At 46.8% G+C, this 21,805-nt stretch overlaps 1 protein-coding gene across 8 annotated transcripts in view; it reads left to right on the top strand.

Annotated features, from left to right (window-relative positions):
- MAP3K13 (mitogen-activated protein kinase kinase kinase 13) overlaps nucleotides 1–21,805 on the top strand; it is a 91,325-nt gene that overhangs the window by 53,632 nt on the left and 15,888 nt on the right. For all 8 annotated transcript variants that reach the window (XM_075937352.1, XM_075937355.1, XM_075937349.1 and 5 more), the window contains 6 exons: nucleotides 7,817–8,382; nucleotides 9,866–10,049; nucleotides 14,098–14,289; nucleotides 15,828–15,986; nucleotides 17,454–17,612; nucleotides 19,212–19,320. In XM_075937352.1, the coding sequence (XP_075793467.1) occupies nucleotides 7,881–8,382; nucleotides 9,866–10,049; nucleotides 14,098–14,289; nucleotides 15,828–15,986; nucleotides 17,454–17,612; nucleotides 19,212–19,320 (1,305 nt within the window). In that variant the 5' untranslated portion in view covers nucleotides 7,817–7,880. The remainder of the gene's footprint in view (nucleotides 1–7,816; nucleotides 8,383–9,865; nucleotides 10,050–14,097; nucleotides 14,290–15,827; nucleotides 15,987–17,453; nucleotides 17,613–19,211; nucleotides 19,321–21,805) is intronic.

Raw genomic sequence — 21,805 nt, 5'->3', positions numbered from 1 at the left:
ATTGTCAGACATGTGGCTTGCAGCACTTCAATATAAGCCTCTCATATGCCTCCCTACTAAGACAGCGCTCCCTATAAATTGGCTGTTCCTGCGCTGTTCCGGAACCCTGGGTAACTGGGTCTAATCAAAGTTGGCTGTAATGAGGCCAAATAAAACCAGAGTCTGTATGTCATCCATAGCGGGCAGAGTCCATGTTACAGCGGAGGGAGGCTGCAGGTCCATCAGGGGTCCCCATGGCTGGCAGTCAGGCCTGTCCAGGAATACAAGGAGCTAATAAGGAGGCTGTACTTTGCCTTCATGTGACACCTGCACCAGGTTGATTTTAGCATAGATTTTCACTCATTGCTGCCTGTTGCAGAAAGTGACTCTCTCATGAAGTAGGAACTCTAGACCGTCTGTTACCTTCTGGAGCAGGGTATACTTATTAGGGCCATTTCTATAGCTTATAAGCCCCCTCTGTTTGGAGGTGTGCTGACTGGTCACCAGTGCTTTAAAATCTCCACCCACAAATGGCTGTCCTTTGCTGGCTGGAAACCCAAGTTCAGACTTCTACTCGGGAACCTCCAGAATATCGGTGTCCTCCAGAGCTTGTCCTGCCTGAAAGGATTGTAAGACCATAGCTAGTGACAACATCCCTCATCAGCCCCTCTCCCCCTCGGCTAGGTAGAGGGATTTATACATTGTTGTTACTGAATTTCATATGTGTATCTTACCCTGCCGTGTGATCGCTTTCAGTGCTGCTCCACAGGCCATCTGGAGTAGCCAGTATTTTTTGTGTGAATAAAATTAAGCCCATTGTTTAATATACAGTCTTTTGATCTTGAAGTAAAGCAGCTCCTTTGAAGAGTAAAGTGTAATTTTTATCATAGTTAGATGATAATGTGTTCTTCTAGTTTCCTTTCAAGGCCATTCAAACACACGGCACCAGGAGCCCAGAAACGTGGACGTTTCCATCTATATGCAGGGAGAGCGTTTGAGATGGGTTAATGGGAGAGATTCTCAATGAAGCTAGTAAGCAGACTGTGCACCAGAAGGACCAGACTGAGCACCAGAAAGATGAGGATGCAAGAAAGTGGGAAAGAGAGAGGATGCATAGCACGAGGCACATATCTTGGAGCATGACCTCATGTTGAAGGAAGAAGGGAGACTGCAAAAAGAGCTGTTTTGAACACTTACTTACATTTGTAGCCACTAGTCTTCAGGTTCCAGCATCCACTCCACTACCACATTTGCTTCCTGCTCCAGCCCCAGGGCCTGAGACCTATCCCCGTTATCTTGGTTTGAAGACTGTGAAGCCTTTGGACTGTGGAGGGATTGGCTGGCCAATGAATACTATAACAGGGAACGTTCAAATACCCTGTGCTTTCTTCTGTCTCTCTCCAGTGGCAGCCTGCACATGCAAAATGTACTAGAAAAGGTCAAGGAGCACAGAGGAACAGGAGACGCCCAGAAACAGCTGTCTGTCTTACTTGGAAACATGCACCGTTCATGGCTTCTGCATTCTTTGGATACTGTGTTGTACGCATGGATGGTAGCTGGTCTGCGTGTCTGAGTTTTACACTGGTATTTCATGTTTAAAGTATTATATTTGCACACAAGACTTCTTTAACAAATTGTATTATATGTAATGAAGTAGAACTTCATCGTGGTACCCCATAAGCTATGGATTCAAGTATATAGCTGGCCTCACTATATTTTTAAAAAATGCAATCAAGTCATATTGATCTATAAACATAAACCCATATGTTTCAGCCTAGTGAACGATACACTGTGTTTAGTGATGCATTAAAGTGTTTACAAAACTAATTAAAAAAATTATTCTAGAGCTGATCTACACCCAGAAACAACACAATTATAAATACCATTTCAACATCCCTCTCCCCCAGATGTATGGGACCATATAAACCCATTCTGTGGGTGCAAGAAGCACCCCTGATTTCCACTAGGCATGTGAATCTAGCTTTGGTAAAGATGAGTGCATTTTTTGGCTACATGTAAGAGTCTACTCATGATTAAAAGGTTTTCCCTTGTTAGGAGATGCTCTGCACAGCAGGCCACAGTGCTGCAGATGCTGCATTCTGGCATCCAAAAGGTTCCGAAGGCAGTGCATGTGGTATTTCAGTCTTCCCAATGTGTATTCAACCACAATTGTACAGCTGCTGAGTGTGTGATGTGCACCTTCCTTCTTTACCAGAGCTGCTGCGATCATGGTGGGGTTTCATAAGCCTTGGGAAAATGGTACACATGCCTCCTAGAATAACAGTGGAGACAGTGACTCCATTTATAACCATCCTTTGGTGGGAATAGCACCCCAACTTGGCCACAAACAAAGTCCTGATCTCCGGAGACCCTGGCATCATGTCCCTTGCCAGTGATCCCACGTTCGTGTCCATGAATCTGCCGCTGTGGCCAGCGGGGGTTTGCATAACAATGGAGTAGTACTATTTGTGGCTTATGTTTACTCTGTCCTCCCTAGAGCGCTCTCCTTGTGGAGGATAAACTGTAGGCCTTGGAGTCCCATGAGCAGCCCCCAAGGAGACTGGAAAGCTCATTCTCTCAAAGTCAGAGACCTTGTCAGCTCCACACTGTGAGCAGTGAACTTGTAGCAGTCTGAGGCAAACAGCTTTCCAGATGGTTATAGAAGTCGGTTTCCATAACTGACTTGGTGTGCCGTCTCATGCATGTGTCCTGGTGTGGAAGGGTTAGGGCAGCTGATCACAAACCTCCAGGGACATCTGCCTCTTCATGCAAACTTTCTGGACCCGCTGCTGGATATTACACGTCCTTGTGAAAATGTGTTCCCGCCATGTGCTTGCAGCCCTGCTCCAAAAACATTGGCCCGCTTATGGGGGAAGGGCAATTATGGCAAAAGGCCTGAACACCACCAGGGGAGTTGTGCCCCCCTCCAAGATGTGCCTTCAGCAGATGATAGTCTAGAAATTAAGGCCAGAAGGGACAACCAAATCTCATGCCATGCAGTATGGACACCCAGCGTATCCCACAGTTCACTATGAGCCAAGCCCTAGAGTGGCTATAGCTGGTAAGGGCACTAGGAACCCTGGGATAAGGAGGGGGTCTGCCCCTAGAAAAAGCAGGTCTTACATCATTCAGTACAGACGCATCAGCAATGTTGGGAGGCCCATGCTTACAATGCAGTGTGGATGCTCAAGTATAGGTTTCAGAGCATCCACACAGCCATCCTGGGGGCACAGATACAGGCTTGCTCTGCAGTGTAGCCATAGCACGAAGGCAGAGCGTTCACCCTGGCTGAGCTGTGCGCTGCAAACAGCTACTCTGAGGGCCAGTGTCATCCTGAACCCTGAGAGGTTTGGCATCAGTAGGACATGTGCATGAGTGTGGCTGCTGTTGAATGTGCCTCTGTCTCTGTGTACGAAGCTCATATGTGAGATGGAAGCCACCGGGAGCAGAGATGGAATTTGACTGTTTAGCTAGGGGGAGGGGGGAGTTCTTCCGAATTCCTGTTTTTGTTTTTTCCCAAGTGTGAGTTATGAGACTGACTCTTCTTCATTTCTGGCTGAATTGCCTTTTCTAATGGTTTTAAACTGCAGCTAAAGGCTACCTAATATGTTGAAATATCAGGGATGACAGGTCTGGCTCTTCCATAAACAAAGATGCTCTTCCTGTTTCCTTCATTCTGGTATGCTAAATTGGAATGGTGTGGCTGGAAGAATGTTTTGCATGTGAATGAGACTAATTCACAGCAGCTTGGGATCATATACTTTTATATTGTGCTTGGCTTAAAATACCTTTTTTCTTAGCTGCAGCAATAAGCATGAGCTGATCAAACAAGCTTAGCTCAGACCTGAGGTTTTGCCTTGCAATATGCTGCCACAGCAGCAGCATTCAGTGAAGTCAGCATAGTTGTGATGCCATAGATACGCCTGGAGGAATTCTGCACCACTGTGCAATGCAGAATTGTGCAGAAACTAACATTGTGCGCACAGAATTTTCTTTCTCTGCTGGAGTTGGCATTGCTCAGCTTGCAGGTAGACAGGGGAAGGGGAAGGAAAAAGGAGCTAGAGAGTCCCTGGCAGCTGCAGTTCCCAGCAAGCCCTGAGACAAGGAACAAAATACAGGACTATGTAGCACTTTAAAGACTAACAAGATGGTTTATTAGATGATGAGCTTTCGTGGGCCAGACCCACTTCCTCAGATCAAATAGTGGAAGAAAATGGTCACAACCATATATACCAAAGGATACAATTAAAAAAATGAACACATATGAAAAGGACAAATCAAATTTCAGAACAGAAGGGGGGTGCGGGGGGGGGGGGGAGGTAAATGTCTGTGAGCTAATGATATTAGAGGTGATAATTGGGGAAGCTATCTTTGTAATGGGTAAGATAACTAGAGTCTTAACAAAGACTCTCACTCCGAATCCCTGGCTCTGGATGGAGAGGGGCCTGGGTGTCTGGGCTCCGGAGGGAGGGGATGTAGGTGTCTGGGCAAGGGGGGGGGGGGGAGAATGGTGCAGCATGTGGGCCAGGGGTGGCACTGTGACTGGGCTCTGGGGTCAAGAGGGATTGTGGGTGTCTGGCCCACTGGCGGGGTGAGGGAGGAATGAGAGGGCAGAGAAACCGGAACTGAGATGTCATAGGGAGTGTCTTCAACTCTCTTGCACCTAGAGGAATTTTTGTATCTGTCTGTTTGTTGCGGACATACTTGCTAACGGACATTTTGAAATAACTTACCAAAATGATTGAAACTGGCATGGTTAGGTAGTGTTATTTTGACAAATAGTATTTGTAGAGTTTTGCTGGATTTTTCATTTTTGGTGCAGAACGCCCCCAGAAGTACATATAGAGAGACACTAAGGGAGTGGAACCTATTCAGCTTAACAAAGCAAAAGTTAAGGGGAGAGTTGATTGCAGCCTTTAAGTGTTTATATGAGGAACACATTTTTAATAATAGCCTATTCAGTCTAGCAGACAAAGGTGGAAACTGAACAAATTCAGATTGGAAAGAGGTGCAGATTTTTAACAGTGAGGATAATTAACCATTGGGACAGTTTATCAAGGATTGTGGTGGATAACTTTTAAATTAAGATGGGACGTTTTTGTAAAAAGATCATCTCGAGGACTGATTTGGGGGCAGGTCTATGTCCTGTCTTATCTAGGAGATCAGACTAAATGGTCACAGTGGTCCCTTGTGGCTTTGGAGTCTGTGAACCTGTGTGGGGAGTACAGTCTGGCGCTTTCTCCGCACTGCTCTTACTCTCCTCCCTTCTGTCCTCCGTGCATTTGTTTTGAAGCTGGAAGTCTGCGTAACACTGGGTTCTAATGACTGCTCTGATGAACCAGTGTAGCATTGTGTAGCAATAAAATGTTGGCATCCTGGATGCCTGACTGAATCTTTTATGCAATCGCCTTTAGCTTTTGCATAACATTTCAAGCCACTTTTGTTAAGACTGCTTTTCCTTAATCCTTTGTCTGATTTTTTTTTTTAAATGATCTGGCCTCGTGATTGGGAAAGCAACTGCTAAGATTAGGTTATTTTTCAGTGTAAGATTCTTGTGATTTTTTTATTATTATTATTATTATTATTATTATTTTAAAGTAGCTCTAACATCTCAGTTGTTTGCAGCAAGCTTTCTGACTTTGGCAAGGAGAGAGGCCGGAGCAAGTGCCTATAGTCTGTCTCATGAAATTCTGTTCAGGATTGAAAGAAAGATGCACTTTTGAAAATTGTCATTTCCCTTCTCCTTCTTGCATTGTCATAAAATATTGTGAGTCTGCCATAACTCTTAACTAAACATGAGTTCATGTAAGGTAATAACCACGCTGCTACCATCCTCACACAGCACACTATGCTGGAAAACCTGGGAACAGCCTTTCTGGGGGAGAGAGAAAAGGTGATGGACACTTCCTGTCCATCTCCCCAACCCTAAACAAACCCCAGTGGCCAGTCCCATCCCTCTCCCGGATGATCATCCACTGTAAGCGAATGCAATTAGTTCTGTAGCGCAGGCAGGGCTGGTCAGAGTTCAAGCCCTGCTGATGATGCACAGTGGAGCTATTAGAAATGCAACAAATAGAATTTTTTTCCTTTTTCCCTTTTAAAAAGCCCAAGGAAATGACCTATACTTTTAAAAAATAGTACCTTCTAGACCTAACAGTTATCTAACTGTTATGGTCTAGAATAGACAATATTGGATCCTGCCGTGAGGGCAGAGGACTGGACTCGATGACCTCACGAGATCCCTTCCAGTCCTAGTGGTCTATGTTCTATGCTTCTGTGATTTAGGATGCACAGCTAGGAGATGCCAGAATTCAGGTTGCCTTGCAATCTTAATTCGGCCTCCTGTGCTTGTGCATTATGGTGGTCTTCAATTACATGATTACGTAGGATTCTTGTTACTTTCAAGTACTTGTCTTTGTACCTTAATAGCATCTTTTAGTGTGTGTTTTATATATAAAACTGTATGTATTCGGAGAGAAAAATGAATAGCAAACTCCCCACCTCGGCTTTTGGACTTCCCCCAGTGACGTTCTTATTATTTTACTTCTGCAATATGCTGCTTTCTCAAAGAGCTCAGGAGTGCAGATTTTTCAAATATCCTGATGTTAGCTATCTAAAACCATATTTAGTCACCTGAATAAGTGGTCTAATTTTCAAAAGTATGGGATACCCAGCACCTCCCAATGAGGTTCTGTGGTCTCCATCCACCTCCGTTTCTTCCGTTTGGTGGCACTGTTTAGACATCCAGACCTTTGTTGTTTGCCCAGGGAAACTCCTCTGGCTTGTTAATCAAATACCTGTTGGCATACTGACGTCAGGGGGGAATCTTTCCATTAAATTCAGTGAGATTTGGCTTAGGCCATCAGTGCAGGAGTGGGAGAAGCATTGGGGGGATGTCTACGTGAAAGGGGGAGCACCATTTTGTGTTATATGCTGAACTTACGCCTAGTCCGGCCCAGCCAAGGTTGGACTACCTCCATGGAGCATATGATGCAGAAAGGGGGAGACTCATTTAAAGAGGGTGTGCTCTCTGAGCGGCACAGGGTGGAGGGCTGTCACCACATCAGCAGGAGAGAGGGTGCAAAAGCCCATACCCAGCCTGAAATGTTGAGAAACCTTCAACTCACAGAAGGGGCACAGAGTTCAAGGCTGTCTCTCAGGACTTCTGTTGTTTTGAAGAGATCAGTACCTATTCATGCGTTCAAGAGTAAAGTGACTGGTTAAGAAATTCCTTCGCTAACTCTGCGTTCCTTGATGTGCTGCCCCATTGTCCCTGCAGGGGTTGAACTAGAAGCCAGTGCAATCATATCAAGGTGGCACTCTGAAGGAATGTATGTAAGTGATGTGAGGACTTAGGAGGTCTGAGGCACTGGGAAGGGCTCAAAGGTTCTGTCGGACAGAGCCAGAATCTTTATCCAGAGCCAGTTGACATGGAAACACATGCGAACTATCAGCTAGGTCCACTTAGAACAGACTGGTGTCTGTGCAGAGGGGTACTGGGCCTGGTGGTAACATAGGTAGTGAACACAGGCCTTTCCTGGAAGGCCAGCCCTTTGCCAGCTGGTTGAGTTTTCCAGAAAAAACTAATGGTGGGTAACTGACTAGAAAGGAGAGTTAACAAGGACCATCCCATTGATGATGTGCAGTGAGTTAAGTTTCAAAGGTAACAAATGTTGTCGTTGATTAATTTCAGTAATCCTTCATCAAATGTCATTGGGCCTCCAGTTTTCTAGTTAAACTCATTATCGGGTCTTCTCCAGAAAGGAGCACACAACAGAAATACCGTACAGTAGTAATTAAGGAAAGAAAAAAAAAATCTCATTTTCTCTTGTTCCAGGTGCTGGAGCCATCTGAATTGTGTATCTTTAGTTCTCTAAGCACCGTATCAGACTACCTGCTTCATGCACATGCATGGCACCATGGCCAGTCCTCAGGAGCACCTGAGCTGGCCTTCCTCTACAAACTTGGTCACCAAAACTTTCAGTGAAGACAAGGACTTCAGTGGAATACTTGGTGATCGTGCACCCACCGGAAACCATCCTTCACCTGAGATCATAGAGGATGTGCTAGAGAAGGGCTTGCTTCAGGCAGATCTCGTAGAAAATGTGGGCAGTCCAGGAACCACAGCAGTGCTGACCAGTGTCAGTGAGGACTCGAGGGATCATTTTGAGAACAGTGTGCTGCAGCTGAGAGAACAGGATGACGCTGAAACACCTGTGCCTCAGGGTAACAGTAACACGATGGCTGGAGAGAATAACGGTGGGACAGATGACATTAAAATCCAATTCAACAGATCAGGCAGTGGGAGCAGTGGGTTTCTTGAAGGACTTTTTGGTTGTTTGAGACCTGTATGGAACATCATAGGGAAAGCCTATTCCACTGACTACAAACTGCAGCAGCAAGGTAAGCTGGTGGCACAGAAATGCTTCCCTTGATTTATTTTAAAGTGAAGTTTGTGAAGCTGAGGATGCTCAAAGCAGTGAAATCCCTTTCCCAGCTTTCCACACAGCATGATGCTCGGGCTTACACAGAAAACAATCAGTCAGTCATTCCATACTGAGCCACAAGCACAGAAATATATAAGCCAGCAATGGAAAAGACCAGGTACATGATCTCCTCCATCCCCTGAACTAGGAGGTGGCAGACTTTGAAATTCAGACAATTATTTCAATTAAATTAGTCAGGACTAGAGAAATCTATGGGGACCCTCAGGAATATAATCAAACTAAGTGATTGGGCAGCCTATGGCAGATGAAAAATAATGTTGGTAAATGCAAGGTAAGGTAAAGTGAAGGAATAGTTGGTACTGCGCACAGACCTTCCACCATACGATCTTAACACAGTATGTTCCTGGTGTAACTCTTACGCTGTACTTAACGTATCTTGCTTTGTGTTTGAGTTTTCCAAGTGATGTGTTAGGTAACCTTAGTTGTTGTCACTTAGCAACCTTACCTGGATTTTTAAACAGTTTTTATACTCTGCCCATCCTTGGCTCCATATGTATTACCTTCCCTTCTATGCTGCATTTTATCCCATTTAATAAATATGAGTAAAGGGCTAGAAAATATGATCTGAGAGGAAAGATTGAAAAAATTGGGTTTGTTTAGTCTGGATAAGAGAAGACTGGGGGAGGCAGGAGAGAAGATGCTAACTGTTTTCAGGCACATAAAAGGTGGTTACAAAGTGGAGGGTGAAAAAATATGCCTCTTTACCCTTGAGAATAGGATAAGAAGTAATAGGCTTAAATTGCAGAAGGGAGGTTTTGGTGCGAATCAGGAAAAACTTCCTGTCAAAGTAGTTAAGCATTGGAACAAATTGCCTAGGGAGTTTATGGAATCTGTTATTGGAGGCTTTTAAGACCAGGTTAGACAAAACACCTGCCAGGAACGGTCTAGTTATTGCTTAGCCTTGTCTTTAGTGCAGGGGACTGGACTAGGTGACTTGATGATGTCCTTCCCACTCCTACATTCCTGTGATTCAGTGATTTTTTTTTTCTTTTCTGTAGAAAAACCCTTCCATTTGTTTTGGCCCATGTGGATTTTAAACATTTCCTTTTGCTAGAATATTTAAACTGTCTGCAGTTATATGTTTAATGTTGTACTGCCCCCTCCTCCTCCTCTCCCTGAATTTCACTGAAGAGGGGATGCTCTTCAAACCATCTAAGTAAGTCTTGAGTGTATTAACTTCCTGTATTGCCTCAGCAGTTCACCAAGGTGATGAATGTGTGATTTGGCTAGCTGATGAAAAGGTCAATGTTGGGAGGGGGGGGGGGGTCATAAGAGATGACAAAAGAGTTGACAGTTGCTGTCTCTAGTATGACCTTGCAGCAGAGCACTGCATGAAGTTGGAATTTTTCAAGCTATGTGCCTTGTTTGTGTGTTCCCAGACACATGGGAAGTTCCGTTTGAGGAGATCTCAGAGCTGCAGTGGTTGGGCAGCGGAGCGCAGGGAGCTGTCTTCTTAGGCAAATTCCGAGCAGAAGAGGTGGCAATCAAGAAAGTGAGAGAACAAAATGAAACGGACATCAAGCACTTGCGGAAGCTGAAGCATCCTAACATCATCGCCTTCAAGTAGGTCATGATTTTGGTTATCTTGATAATTACTCGAAAAGAATCATTTGTTTTTTCCAAGAGAGGCATCATTAGCCATCGCGTCCGGGTCCATTGGTGAGTTCTGAGTACTGGAATTACCTTCTGGTTTGTCCAGTTTTCTGTGGTTAAAACTGGAAACTTATTCTGCCCCTCTTCTCACGAACAGGCCTGTAGTGTTGTGGTCACAGTGTGTGACGTGGTGTGCAGCGTTCCAACCCAGAGGTGCCGTAGAGACACTCAGACACGAGAATAGTCCTGTGAACGTAACACATCTACTGGTGAGGGAAAGGCCGAGGAAACTAGCCCCGGCCACAGACATTTCCCTCCTGCACAAAGCCTTGTCCTGTCCTGTCCATTGGAGAGAGCCTCGCTATTGGGTAGAACAGTGGGTCCCAACTTTTTTTATGCTGCAGACCGACAAACCCCTTCACAAACTTTTGGTGGACCAGCAACATTTTATTTGCATATTCACTATGAAAATAATGAATATGCAAATGTTGCCTGTCTGCCATGCTCCAACCCAGCCCCTTGCTTCCCAGTGCCTAACACCCTTTGATCCCTCTAGCCCTGTGCCCTTTGACCCTTAAAACTCTGACCTCTACAGCTGATGCTAACACCCTCTTGCTCTGTGACCCCACCAGCATCTCACCCAATACCCCTTTGCCCCACCCCTCACTCTCCCCAGAGCGAGGCTACCCCCAGGGAGCGTGGCTCTTACTGCTTTGCGGGCAGGGGGAGCAGCTGTTGGTGGCATGCACACTCCTTCCTCCTTCACAACCCCGACCCCATGAGTAGAAAGGGGGAGTGCAGAGCTCGGGTCGGCTGCCATTACCGAGGGGGGGGAGAGGCACCTCCTGCTCCTCCACCTCCTGCTGTGGGGACAGGGGAAGGGGCCATTGGTGGCATGCGCGCTCCTCCCTCCCCAAGCATATCATGTACCCCCCCATGGGTAGAAGTGGGGGAGCGCAGAGCCCCAGCCAACCGCCATTACCGAGGGGGGAGGGAGGCACCGCCTGCTGCTGCCCCAGCATTGCTGCTGGCAAAAGCGGCCATGCAGGCAGGGGGAACAACTGTGAGAAGCGCTTGCTGCTCCTTTGCGCCCTCTCCCTCCCCAAGCGCGGAGGAGGGAAGAGGAGGAAGGAAGGCACTTCCTGCTATGGCTGCCAGAGCTGAGCCACTGTGGCAACCTAGCAGCCAGCGATTTGCAGACCGGCACCAGTTTGCGCACCGGTGGTTGGGAACCGCTGGGGTAGAAAGAGGGCAATGAGTAGCGCTGTAGTCAGGCAGAGTCAACAGAGCTGGACAGAAGAGCAACTTCTCTCCCCCTTGATTACAAGTTCCTCCTTAGACTATGCTCCATGGACTTCAGCTGTATGCAGTGAAGCTAGTTAAAACTGATGGTAAGAACCATGAACATAGAGGGTGTGTCTAGACTACATGCCTCCGTCGACGGAGGCATGTAGATTAGCCAGATCAGCAGAGGGAAATGAAGCCGCGATTAAAATAATCGCGGCTTCATTTAAATTTAAATGGCTGCCCCGCTCTGCCGATCAGCTGTTTGTCAGCAGATCGGGGCAGTCTGGACGCGCCGCGCCGACAAAGAAGCCTTTCTTGATCGGCACTGGTAAACCTGGTTTCACGAGGCATACCTGTGCCGATCAAGAAAGGCTTCTTTGTCGGCGCGGCGCGTCCAGACTGCCCCGATCTGCCGACAAACAGCTGATCGGCAGAGCGGGGCAGCCATTTAAATTTAAATGAAGCCACGATTATTTTAATCGCGGCTTCATTTCCCTCTGCCGATCTGGCTAATCTACATGCCTCTGTCGATGGAGGCATGTAGTTTAGACGTACCCTAAGAGAACAGGAATAGCTTAAGGTGTATGGTGGACAGCAACAACTACGAGTATGAAATGCAGCTTTCCAACTGGCAGCAGTCCATGGGTGCTCACTGAGCATCTGGCTGGGGTGATGCCTCACCCATGGGGCATGCAAGTCAATCCTTGTCTACATGACACGCACAAGAACAGCTGGCACCTTACACCCTGTTCCGTAGTCATAACTCCTGTCTGGGAGTAAACAAAGAAAAATCTACTATACTCCTTATTCAGGTTTTTAAATTCCCAGGGACCATCAAGGATTCCTCCAAGGCGTAGCTTCCCTGCATCAGGACAAGTGCAGGGTCTCATTCTGGCAGCAGATCTGGGCAAGTCGAATTTGCAAGCCTGTGAAGTGTGACTGGAGAGGGGTGCGAGATTTGTGCTTTCCTCAGCAGGCTGAGGACTCTCTCTAGTTTACATATGCCAGAGAATGTCTTAAAGGACACAACCTTTTTTCCAACCTGCTGCTTAGTTAAACTTTGACTCTTCAAGGTACTCTGTGTTAGGCAAGTAACCCAGGAAAGTCTGACAACTCAGGGCAACTTGCATCCTGTTTTGTACAGGAGGGTTTCTATGAGATGAGCTTTGCAGCAACGGGAGGATTTCCATGCTGATGTGTTGCATGCTAGGTCAGGGTGTGACTGATGCACTAATGAGGCGTGTGCTGTGCTGGGCCCATCCATCTGCCAGTATACTATAATCAGCAGCACGTAGGGGGATTGGAAATGCTGCTTTCTTGGGAAGAGAATTAAGGTATTCTCTCACTTCATTCAGCCTGGGCTGGCAGCATGGCATATGGCTCCTTCCTAAAGCCAGCATCTTACTGCTTCCCTCCAACAATGTATTTTCTGCAAAGGCAGAATTTTGCCATTAACCAGGTCTGAGTTCATGTTACTGCAGAACATAAAGGCGAGCGCTCCCACAGTGCTTTCAGTCCCAACAGCCCCGTTCTCTTAGAGGTCTAGACTGAATTGTACTTGAACTAACAATAAAAGCTCCCCAGAGCAGGCATAAAACTAGACTCTGCATGAAGCAAAACCAGGTCTTGCAGACCTGTGGTGTACTCAAGTAATTTATTTCTGGTGTTACTTACTGGGTATGATTGATCTGTTCACTGCTGTACAAAACACGGACACCCTCCATGCCCTAACAAACCATATATTGCAGGCAAATAATCTGATTAGATTTTACTCCTAACCCCGTTTGTTATCTAAGTGATGCCTGCAGATATTTCCCAGCCTAATTTAAATTTTGCTGCAAGAGGATTTTTGAACAGTACTAAAGTATATGGTGGGTAGAAATGATTTCCTTACGGTAAGGATAGCAAGAATTTGGTTCCAAATGGAGTGGGGATGAACCCTTATTCTGTTAACTTGGCTGAATACTAATACAAGGTCCACTTTACAGCCACTTTAATGTGGAATTCCTGCTGACTTCGGTGGCAGCTGATGTGCAGAGTGACTTAGTAGCACCCAACCAAATAAATGAATTAGGTGACAAGTTGAGGGAGACAGCAGTGGTTCAATTAACATAAGCCGTGTTCCTCCAATGTGTGTCTGACAAGAGATGCACTAAAATAAATATTACTGAGACACAGTAAACTAATACAAACAAGCCCAAAGTAAAAATAAAGTAACAATGGTCTGGTAGCACTTTATAGATTAACGAAACATGTAGATGGTATCATGAGCTTTCGTGGGCACAGCCCACTTACTCGGCTACCCCCTGAAGCTTCTAAAAATAAAGTGCAAGCCCTGTTGACTGGGGAGAGAGCTGTTTTTTGTTATTTTAATGGGAAGGTAGGAGGAGGAAATGTAGTCCAGAGTGCTTCCTGATCAGTCCTTTACTAAGGCATGCTGTTTGTTTTCCTTTGTAGCAGTGAAAGCCCCTGCCGTTGCTTGAACTGGGGGCTCCGTGGTGTGATTAGGACCGGTGTGGCACTGTCTGTGTTCCTAGGCCTGTATCCCTGGAGAAGGAAGGTCAATACTAGAGCACCTACAGCTCCCTGCCATTACAATCAGTGCACAGGGGGCATCCAGTAACGGTGACAGCAAGAGCATGCTGGTCTGTGTCTGGGTTTGAGAATCCCTTTGATGCTGAGCATTGGATTTGATTTGCAGTAATGTATGTGTGTGTGTGTTCTCTGCCAGGGGAGTTTGCACTCAAGCCCCGTGTTACTGTATTATCATGGAATACTGCGCACATGGACAGCTCTATGAGGTGCTGCGAGCAGGTCGGAAAGTCACGCCTCGGCTGCTTGTGGACTGGTCCACAGGGATTGCGAGTGGAATGAACTATTTACACCTTCATAAAATCATCCACCGAGACCTCAAATCACCAAAGTGAGTCCTTGGGTGCTTACAATGTAAAACAATAGACCTTTGAGAATTCTTCCAGCAATGGATATTGAGCTAGATCCGGGCCCCTTCACTTTTCTCCTGGTGTGGCCTGTTACGGAGAGTTTTCTTGTGGCTCTTCTGACCTGTTTCTAACTGGATGGACCATCCCTGCTCCCATTTATCTTCGAATAACATCTCTGGGGCAACTGCATAGCTTAGGTGGGAAAGTAATAGAGGGGAAACAGAGCTGCTAATGAGATGGCTGCTCTGACCTTTTGTAGAAGTGAATCTCTCGGGCTCCTTCTGCTCTTTATTTTGTCTGTCCTTTGTGTCTGTTTTGTTCTGGTCTCATCCCTTGCTCTCTTGAATATTTATCTTCCTCTTCTCTTGCACCTGCTGCCTTATCTCATTCACCCGGGACATTGTCTCTCCCTTCCTTCACTGTTTGCAGCATGCAATAGGACTGTGGGTCTGCTGTTGTATCCGTTTTAAATGGTATGCTGTATTGTTTGGGCAGTGAGGTTGTTATTCTTTCATTTATTTTATTATTGCTAGTCTGAATATCAAGATACATTTCCCAACAAATAGTTTTAAGTAGTTCTGTGCTTGTTACTTTTAATTATACTGTATATAGTGTACACCTGTAGATGGCTAATTACTTCATCTTAGTAGTCATTTTGTATGAAAACATGCATTTACAAGGAGTTTGAAATGCCCCAAATATAGTCAGCCTTGATGTTCCCCCGTTATTACTCTGTTACAGTCCATTTACACCAGGATGAACTTTGGCCCCTAGAATTTAGAATCAGAGTTTGGGGAGGGGGGAATCAAAGAATGTTGAGGTAACTCATTTGTGAAGCTGCAGTAGTATTAACCCTGTGCTCTGACCTGGCAAACAGCCTCACCACAGTCCGTTCTGATTTGAAACCGAGCATGTGCTATCATCAGTTACTGCACTACTCCAGGCTTGAGTGAGTGTGGTTAAAATTGAGGCTTTAGATAGGAGTTTAGCTGTATTCCAAAAGGAAGGAGCTTTGCTTCCAGAACTCTGTAGCTCGTGGGGCAGTGGGTTCTAGTAGTGATAGAAGCCAGGAGCCCTTAGTCTGTAGGGCTAGAGACATACAAGCAAAAATGTTAAAATCAGTAGAGCAATCTGCTCTACTTCAATACTACCTCATTTATGATGCAAAGCAAGGAAGGGTAATTGTGGCTCCCTGCTGTGTTGGTAGAACAATGGGATCTGCTGGAGTTGCATGAGGAAAAAGTGACTCTGAATAGAGGGAGAGAATTTACTGAACCTGGCAAATCAATTCCATGTATTGATCAAATTATTTTAAAATCGCAGGCTTTAGTTCCTGGCTGCTAGGGCCAGGTGAACAACAACTCCTACCCCCTCACTTCTCCCATCAACAAAGTAGGCATCGTATGTACCTTGTGAGCGAGTGCCCAAGAACTTTAAAATCCACTTCTGAAAGTTGCTATGGAAGTGAAAAGCATTTTCTCATTGCTGATACCTTTTGTGTTTCCCCCTCTTTCTCCAGTGTATTAGTCACTCATACAGATGCAGTAAAAATTTCAGATTTTGGTACATCTAAAGAACTCAGTGATAAAAGTACAAAAATGTCCTTCGCGGGCACCGTGGCTTGGATGGCTCCAGAGGTGATACGCAATGAGCCCGTCTCTGAAAAAGTTGATATCTGGTAAGCATATGTTATGATATCTGTTATGTTCATTACATCCCTTCATTTCCCAGTTAGCCAGTCAGGTCTTCCCATGTTATTGCATTTCCTCACCATAAGGGCGGTCTCGCTGCTGGACTCTCCATTCTCAGGGTTTCTGGTAAGTATTACATGCTCCACAATGAGGAATGTGACTGACGGTAATAAAAATAGTCTATTTCGAAGATGTTTGATGCTGTTTCGAGCTGAAGGCTCTCAGGCCTTCACAGAAGTCCCCAAAACCTGCCCTGTTAAAAATTAAAACAGTGAACAAACACAAAATCCTGCTCTTTTGCTCCATGTAATGTTGTTGTAGCTGTGTTGGTCCCAGGATATTACAGAGGCAAGGTGGGTGAGATGATCTCTTTTATAGGACTAGCTTCTGTTGGTGGGAGAGACAAGCTTTTGAGCCTACATAGAGCTCTTCTTCAGGTCTGGGAAATAGGATATGTAGAGAAAGAGATGCTGTTCTTTCTGAGATGCAGTTACTTTGGACTTTGAAACTCACTAAACACAAGAACCACATCTCTGCGCCTCAGGCTAATTCTAGCTTCTGAAGTGGTTATTCAGGGAATGCTTTTCTTTGGTTCTTGGCCACCTCTTTTTTGCCTTTGTACTATCAGTTTGCTTTTTTATGATGCGTTTTCTCTGGTTGGTAGATGGTAGTCATTCCTTGCTACCCTTTGTGAATTCTGACTTCTCCCCGGACCTTTAGATTCTCTACAGGAGAGAGGCAGATTTTGTCATCTTACATATAATTTTAATTTCTTGCATTGTGGGTTGCCTGCTCTGGACAGACCCTCTTTAGACTTCTCCAGCTATGATTGATTTTAACAAAGCTCTTGTTCATCTTTTTTCAAATTGGGACAAGAGGGAATCTCCAGTGGAGTGTGAAATATCCAAATAATGGCACGTCCACAGTGGCTGTGTATGTAATAAATCCTATTGCTTTGGGTTTCACTAGCTTTGGAAGGATTTGTCTGCGGAGGGCATGGGTAATGCAGCAAGCATACCAGCAGAGGGAGTGTTTGCTTAAAAAAAAACCAAACCAATTGAAATCTGTTAGCTGGCTTATCATGAATACATATACATTCTCACTTTGTCCCAGAGCAAAGGAGCTGTACTAGGATTAACACTGATTACAGCTTGGAAAACTAACTTTGCCTCTTCGTTTACTGGAATCGGTAAGATTGGATGTGAGAACCAATCCAGCTGTGAATTAACGACTGGTGCTTAGGACAGTGTCAGAGGGAGACCGGAAGACTGTGATCACCCTTATCCAGTTAATTATATGAACATTGTCACTGTTGAATCCATTTTCCATTTAAAATTGGTGGGAACCTGCTGCCCATTTTGTTAACTGCACAGAACGTCTCGGAGTCTGTTACATAACTTTGTCGCTACACGTGTCGCTCATTGTGGAGGCTGGTTCTTGTGTTTCTACCACAGGTCATTTGGAGTCGTTTTGTGGGAGCTGCTTACGGGAGAGATTCCATACAAGGATGTAGACTCCTCAGCTATCATCTGGGGAGTGGGCAGTAACAGCCTGCACCTTCCTGTCCCATCCACCTGTCCGGATGGGTTCAAAATCCTGATGAAGCAAACGTGGTAAGAGCCACCTCCCTGGCACAGACTTAGGGCTTGGCCAGGCAGATCTGGCTCTGCCAGACTCCCAGTGGGGTCAGTGGAAATGGCAGCAGAGTAAGGACTGGAGGGTGGAGCTCAGAGAAAGTCCTCTGTTTAAAAACCATCCAGTGGGGGATGAGGTGGGTGGTACGTAACAGCTGCATGGAGGGTGGGAAGACAGGAGAGTTGAGTGGAATGCTGCTCAGAAGAGGGAGGGAGAGTTGGAAGCAACAGGAGCACGGGAGGTGGAATCCAGGTCCCAGCCTCAGTGTGGTTCTAGGTGGTGAGAGAAGGGGAGATTTTGACCTGCGTGGTGGCAGAGGCAGGCTCAGCCAGAAGGATCTGGTTTCTCTTGGCATTGGAAGCTGGAGGGAGCCACGCTTGCAGGATGGGGGACTGGAATACAGTAACTCTGGAAAAGATTCGGCTCACGATGTATGAGGAGGACGGGAGCTCCCATTGCAATGCTGTGGCCAAAGGGAATCTCAAGTCGGAGCAGCGAGGTTCTATTCCCTCTGTATTTGTCGCTATTGTGACTGTTGCGGGAATGCTGCATCCAGGTCTGGTGCCCAAAAGTCAAGCAGGAAGTTGGCGAGTTGGAGTGGGTTCGAAAGAGCCAGGAGGATGAGTGAAGGAGTAGCAAACCTGCCTTACAAGTGATGGGCTCCGGGAGGTCAAGCTGGTTAGCGTCGGAGGTTAAAAGTTACTTGGCCAAGGTGTGCTGGAAGCTGGAGCCAGCCACGTTCAGACAATAAGCTGTGAATGTTTTAACAGTGAGAGTAATTAACCATTGAACAGTTTCCCGAGGGTAGTGGTGGTTTCTCCATCCCCAGCAGTTTTTAAATCAAGAGTAGATGTTTTTCTAACAAAATGCCCTAAGACTGATGCGGGGCAGGCCTCTGGCCTGTGTTATACAGGTGGTCAGACTAGATGATCACAATGGTCCCTGGAATCTGTGGATCCATTAATATGATCCTGGAAAATTCTTCTTCATCTCCTGGCTCTGCAGCTACCAGCTCTTGGAGCACTACTGTCTAGGAGTAGCTCACTAGCTAAAAGTGCATGCCTCTTCCTAGACGCACAGCCTCTCTGCGTGGGTGTGCAGACACGTCCCCTATTTCTGTGTGTCAGACCTTCAAGCTTGAAATCAAGTTTTTTTTCCCACGGAAATAAATGTATCTCCTGGGGACCTAGACGCTTCTGTCAAAATGGCTGGTCATAAGCCAAATGAGCTAGAGTAGATTCAGTTTCTACACTTGCTCTGAGCCCCCTGTTGACTGTTGTGATTATACAGTGTCAATTCCCTATTTTACAGCTATTCTCTCTGCCCTGTTGTGGTTGTAAATTGGGAAGACTTACAAATAGGGTAGACTGACTACAGCACAACAGTGAAAGGGCTGTGACACAGCAAGCTGTCAAGAGCGGAGGAGACACACAGGGTGGGAAAGAATGCTTGTGCTTTGATCTTTTCCAGCTGCAGTAACCATAGGGCTGATTGTACCAGTAGTGGGTAAAACTCTCTTGTGGTGTGATTTTTAACTGGGTCACATGTCCCCCTTGACTTGACTTTGTTCCGTTCAGGCAGAGCAAGCCCCGGAATCGCCCCTCTTTCCGACAGACGCTGATGCATCTGGACATCGCATCTGCTGACGTTCTTGCCACACCTCAGGAGACTTATTTCAAATCCCAGGTAAATGCAGACTGGCCAGAGCCAGTGGTGCTAGGAGGGCTACAGGGGTCTCACAGCTATTACCGACTCAGGCAGGAGCCCCACTTGGTCTAGCTTCCAGCATAAGATGTGATGGGTGGGTTTGAGGAGGGAAAAAGGATCCAGGACAAAGACTATAGGGTCTTGCAAGGGAAAAATGCAATAATAAGCCAGTTGCGGAAAACTCTTAGGCAGAGGTTCCTGTTTTTGCTGTTTATGTTAACAATAAAGGCTGGTGCTAGGAAGGAGTTCTGCTTTGGACACAAACCATGTGTATGCACCTGCTGTGTTCAGAAAACAGGGTGGAGATGTGTACTGGGGTGGTGTTTCCAGACACCCTTTCCCCAAATGAGGCATAGAAGCAGTCTTGAAATGGCACAACAAAAGCTGCAGCAGGTACAAGTTCGGCCTGCAGCCCAGCGTGGCAGCACAACAGGCCTTGATGCAGCTTGCAAATGGCCAGCAAACCTGATCTACTCCGGCATTTACAGCAGTTGCAGACAGCGTCAGCTAGCTCAGGCTGCAGCCAAGCGACGACTGTCCGAGAGCAGTTTCTTTGGCAAGACGTGTACCTGTGTGCACTGTTCCAGCCCTTTCCCCCCGAGTAAAGGCGAAGTTAACCTACAGGGTCAGCTGGTCTCTTCCAGTAATGGCTATTGCAGTGTAGAGGGTTAGCACTGGGGCTTGGTGTGTGTCCCCTTTCACTTTTTGAGAGAGGAGAGACAAGCAACAGACTGAGCCAGGACCGGGCTGGCTGGGCACAGGGGCAGATACAGATTACAAGGGAGTGAGGGCTGATAGTCTAGGCATGCCTGGAGCCTGAGAACAGCTGCATCAGCAGGTGGTAGAGCTGACCCCTGCACCCCCCCACATTTTTCCCAGCCCTTCACATGTTGGGGGTCTCGCTGGCTCTGGGCTCTGCCCTAGACAGTAGGAGACAAATGGACCTGCTGAACTTGGAGCAGTACTTGGAATCTGGCTGCGGGATGCAGAGAGAGCTGCCAGATGAACCACCACACTGTGGTGGAGCAGGGAAGGGCAGCCAGCTGGGCAGATGGAGGAGCCTTTGCAGAACAGTGAAGGGACCTGAGGACTGTAAGGGAGCAATCCAAAGGGACAGACAGACAGAATCCCAAGTCCCAGTTCCCGGCCCAGTCAGCTGTTCCCTGGATGACACGCTCTGAAGTGGGTGAGTACACCATGTGTGATTCTACACATTAGGGCCCCAGGGCGAGGGACTTGTTTGGGGGGGGTTAATGCTGTGCCAGCAGACACACTACCAGGCCTCACAGGGTACGTCTAGACTGCACGGCTATTTTGGGATGCTAGAGCTATCCCGAAGTAGCTACTCTGCGTCTACCCGAGCCACCCGTTATTTCCAAATAGTTTTCGGGTGCTCTATTTCGAGCCATCCCGATAAGCCTCATTGCACGAGGGTTAAGGGATGGCTCCAAATAGCGCATTATTTTGAAATTTGGTGCTGTGTAGATGCGCCAATTTTCAAAATCAACTATTTCGAAATAGATTCAAAATAAGATGCACAATTTGTGCTACTCAAATTGCATATCTTATTTCAGGTTGAGGGTGCACCCACAGACTTGGGAAGTGACCAAACAAGCATTCAGAGCGAGCTATAGTGAACAGCAGAGTTTATGTCCATGGGTTCTTGGCAGCAGTTTGAGACCTTGGGACTTGGGCCCTGGGTGGGCTGCACACATGCGGCAAAGGCAGGTCTGCCCTGGCCTTGGTTTGTGGGGGATGATGTGACAGGACGGGAGGGCTTCGTGAGAAACAGGGCAATGCTGATCCTATACAGCTGCTGGAAGAAGACCAGTGAAGTTCATTACACAACCTGCTTGGGCTGACTGTGTGGGGGGGAGCAGGGGCAGAATGCAGGTGTGCTGTGGGGACCACTTTCAGTCCCTGACATCACATTTCCCGAGAGAACTGCCCTGCTCATGGCTTCCTGGCCTGCTTGTGGGCATGCACCCTGCCTAGGTCTCTGCCTGCTGTCTTCCTGGGAGCAGAGTTCTGTGATTTTCTCCCTACAGAGCAGGGAGTTAGGCTCCAATTCACTCTGGTCATTCTAGCAGCCCTGGCTTAAGTTCAGCACCTGCCACCCTCTTTTGGGGGCAATGAGAGGGTGAACCAGCAGCCAGCTGGCTTTCCTAGGCTCCGTAAGTACTATTCATTCAGAGCAATGGCACCCTGCTAGTGCTAACCCGCTCATGTGTAAGCCTTAGCGTCCCAGGCAGTCACCCGTCTGTGACATGGAGACCCCTCCAGGCTCTTGCTGCTAACTCGATCCCTCCGGGCCAGTCCTTGGATCAGCTAGGAGTGATACCCCTGTGACAGGCTGGTCCCTTTCGACAGCCCTCAGTGCTTTGTTTGTTAGCCTTCTTCAGCCCGTGCCAGCCCAGGGAGGCAGTTCGCCCTGCAAGGGTTGTGGGCCGAGGATTTTCAGGTT

This window comes from Pelodiscus sinensis, chromosome 10 (genome assembly GCF_049634645.1).
Source record: "Pelodiscus sinensis isolate JC-2024 chromosome 10, ASM4963464v1, whole genome shotgun sequence".
NCBI lineage: Eukaryota > Metazoa > Chordata > Testudines > Trionychidae > Pelodiscus > Pelodiscus sinensis.
Note: the sequence above shows the minus strand (reverse complement) of the source record. Positions and strands in the feature narration are given on the sequence as shown.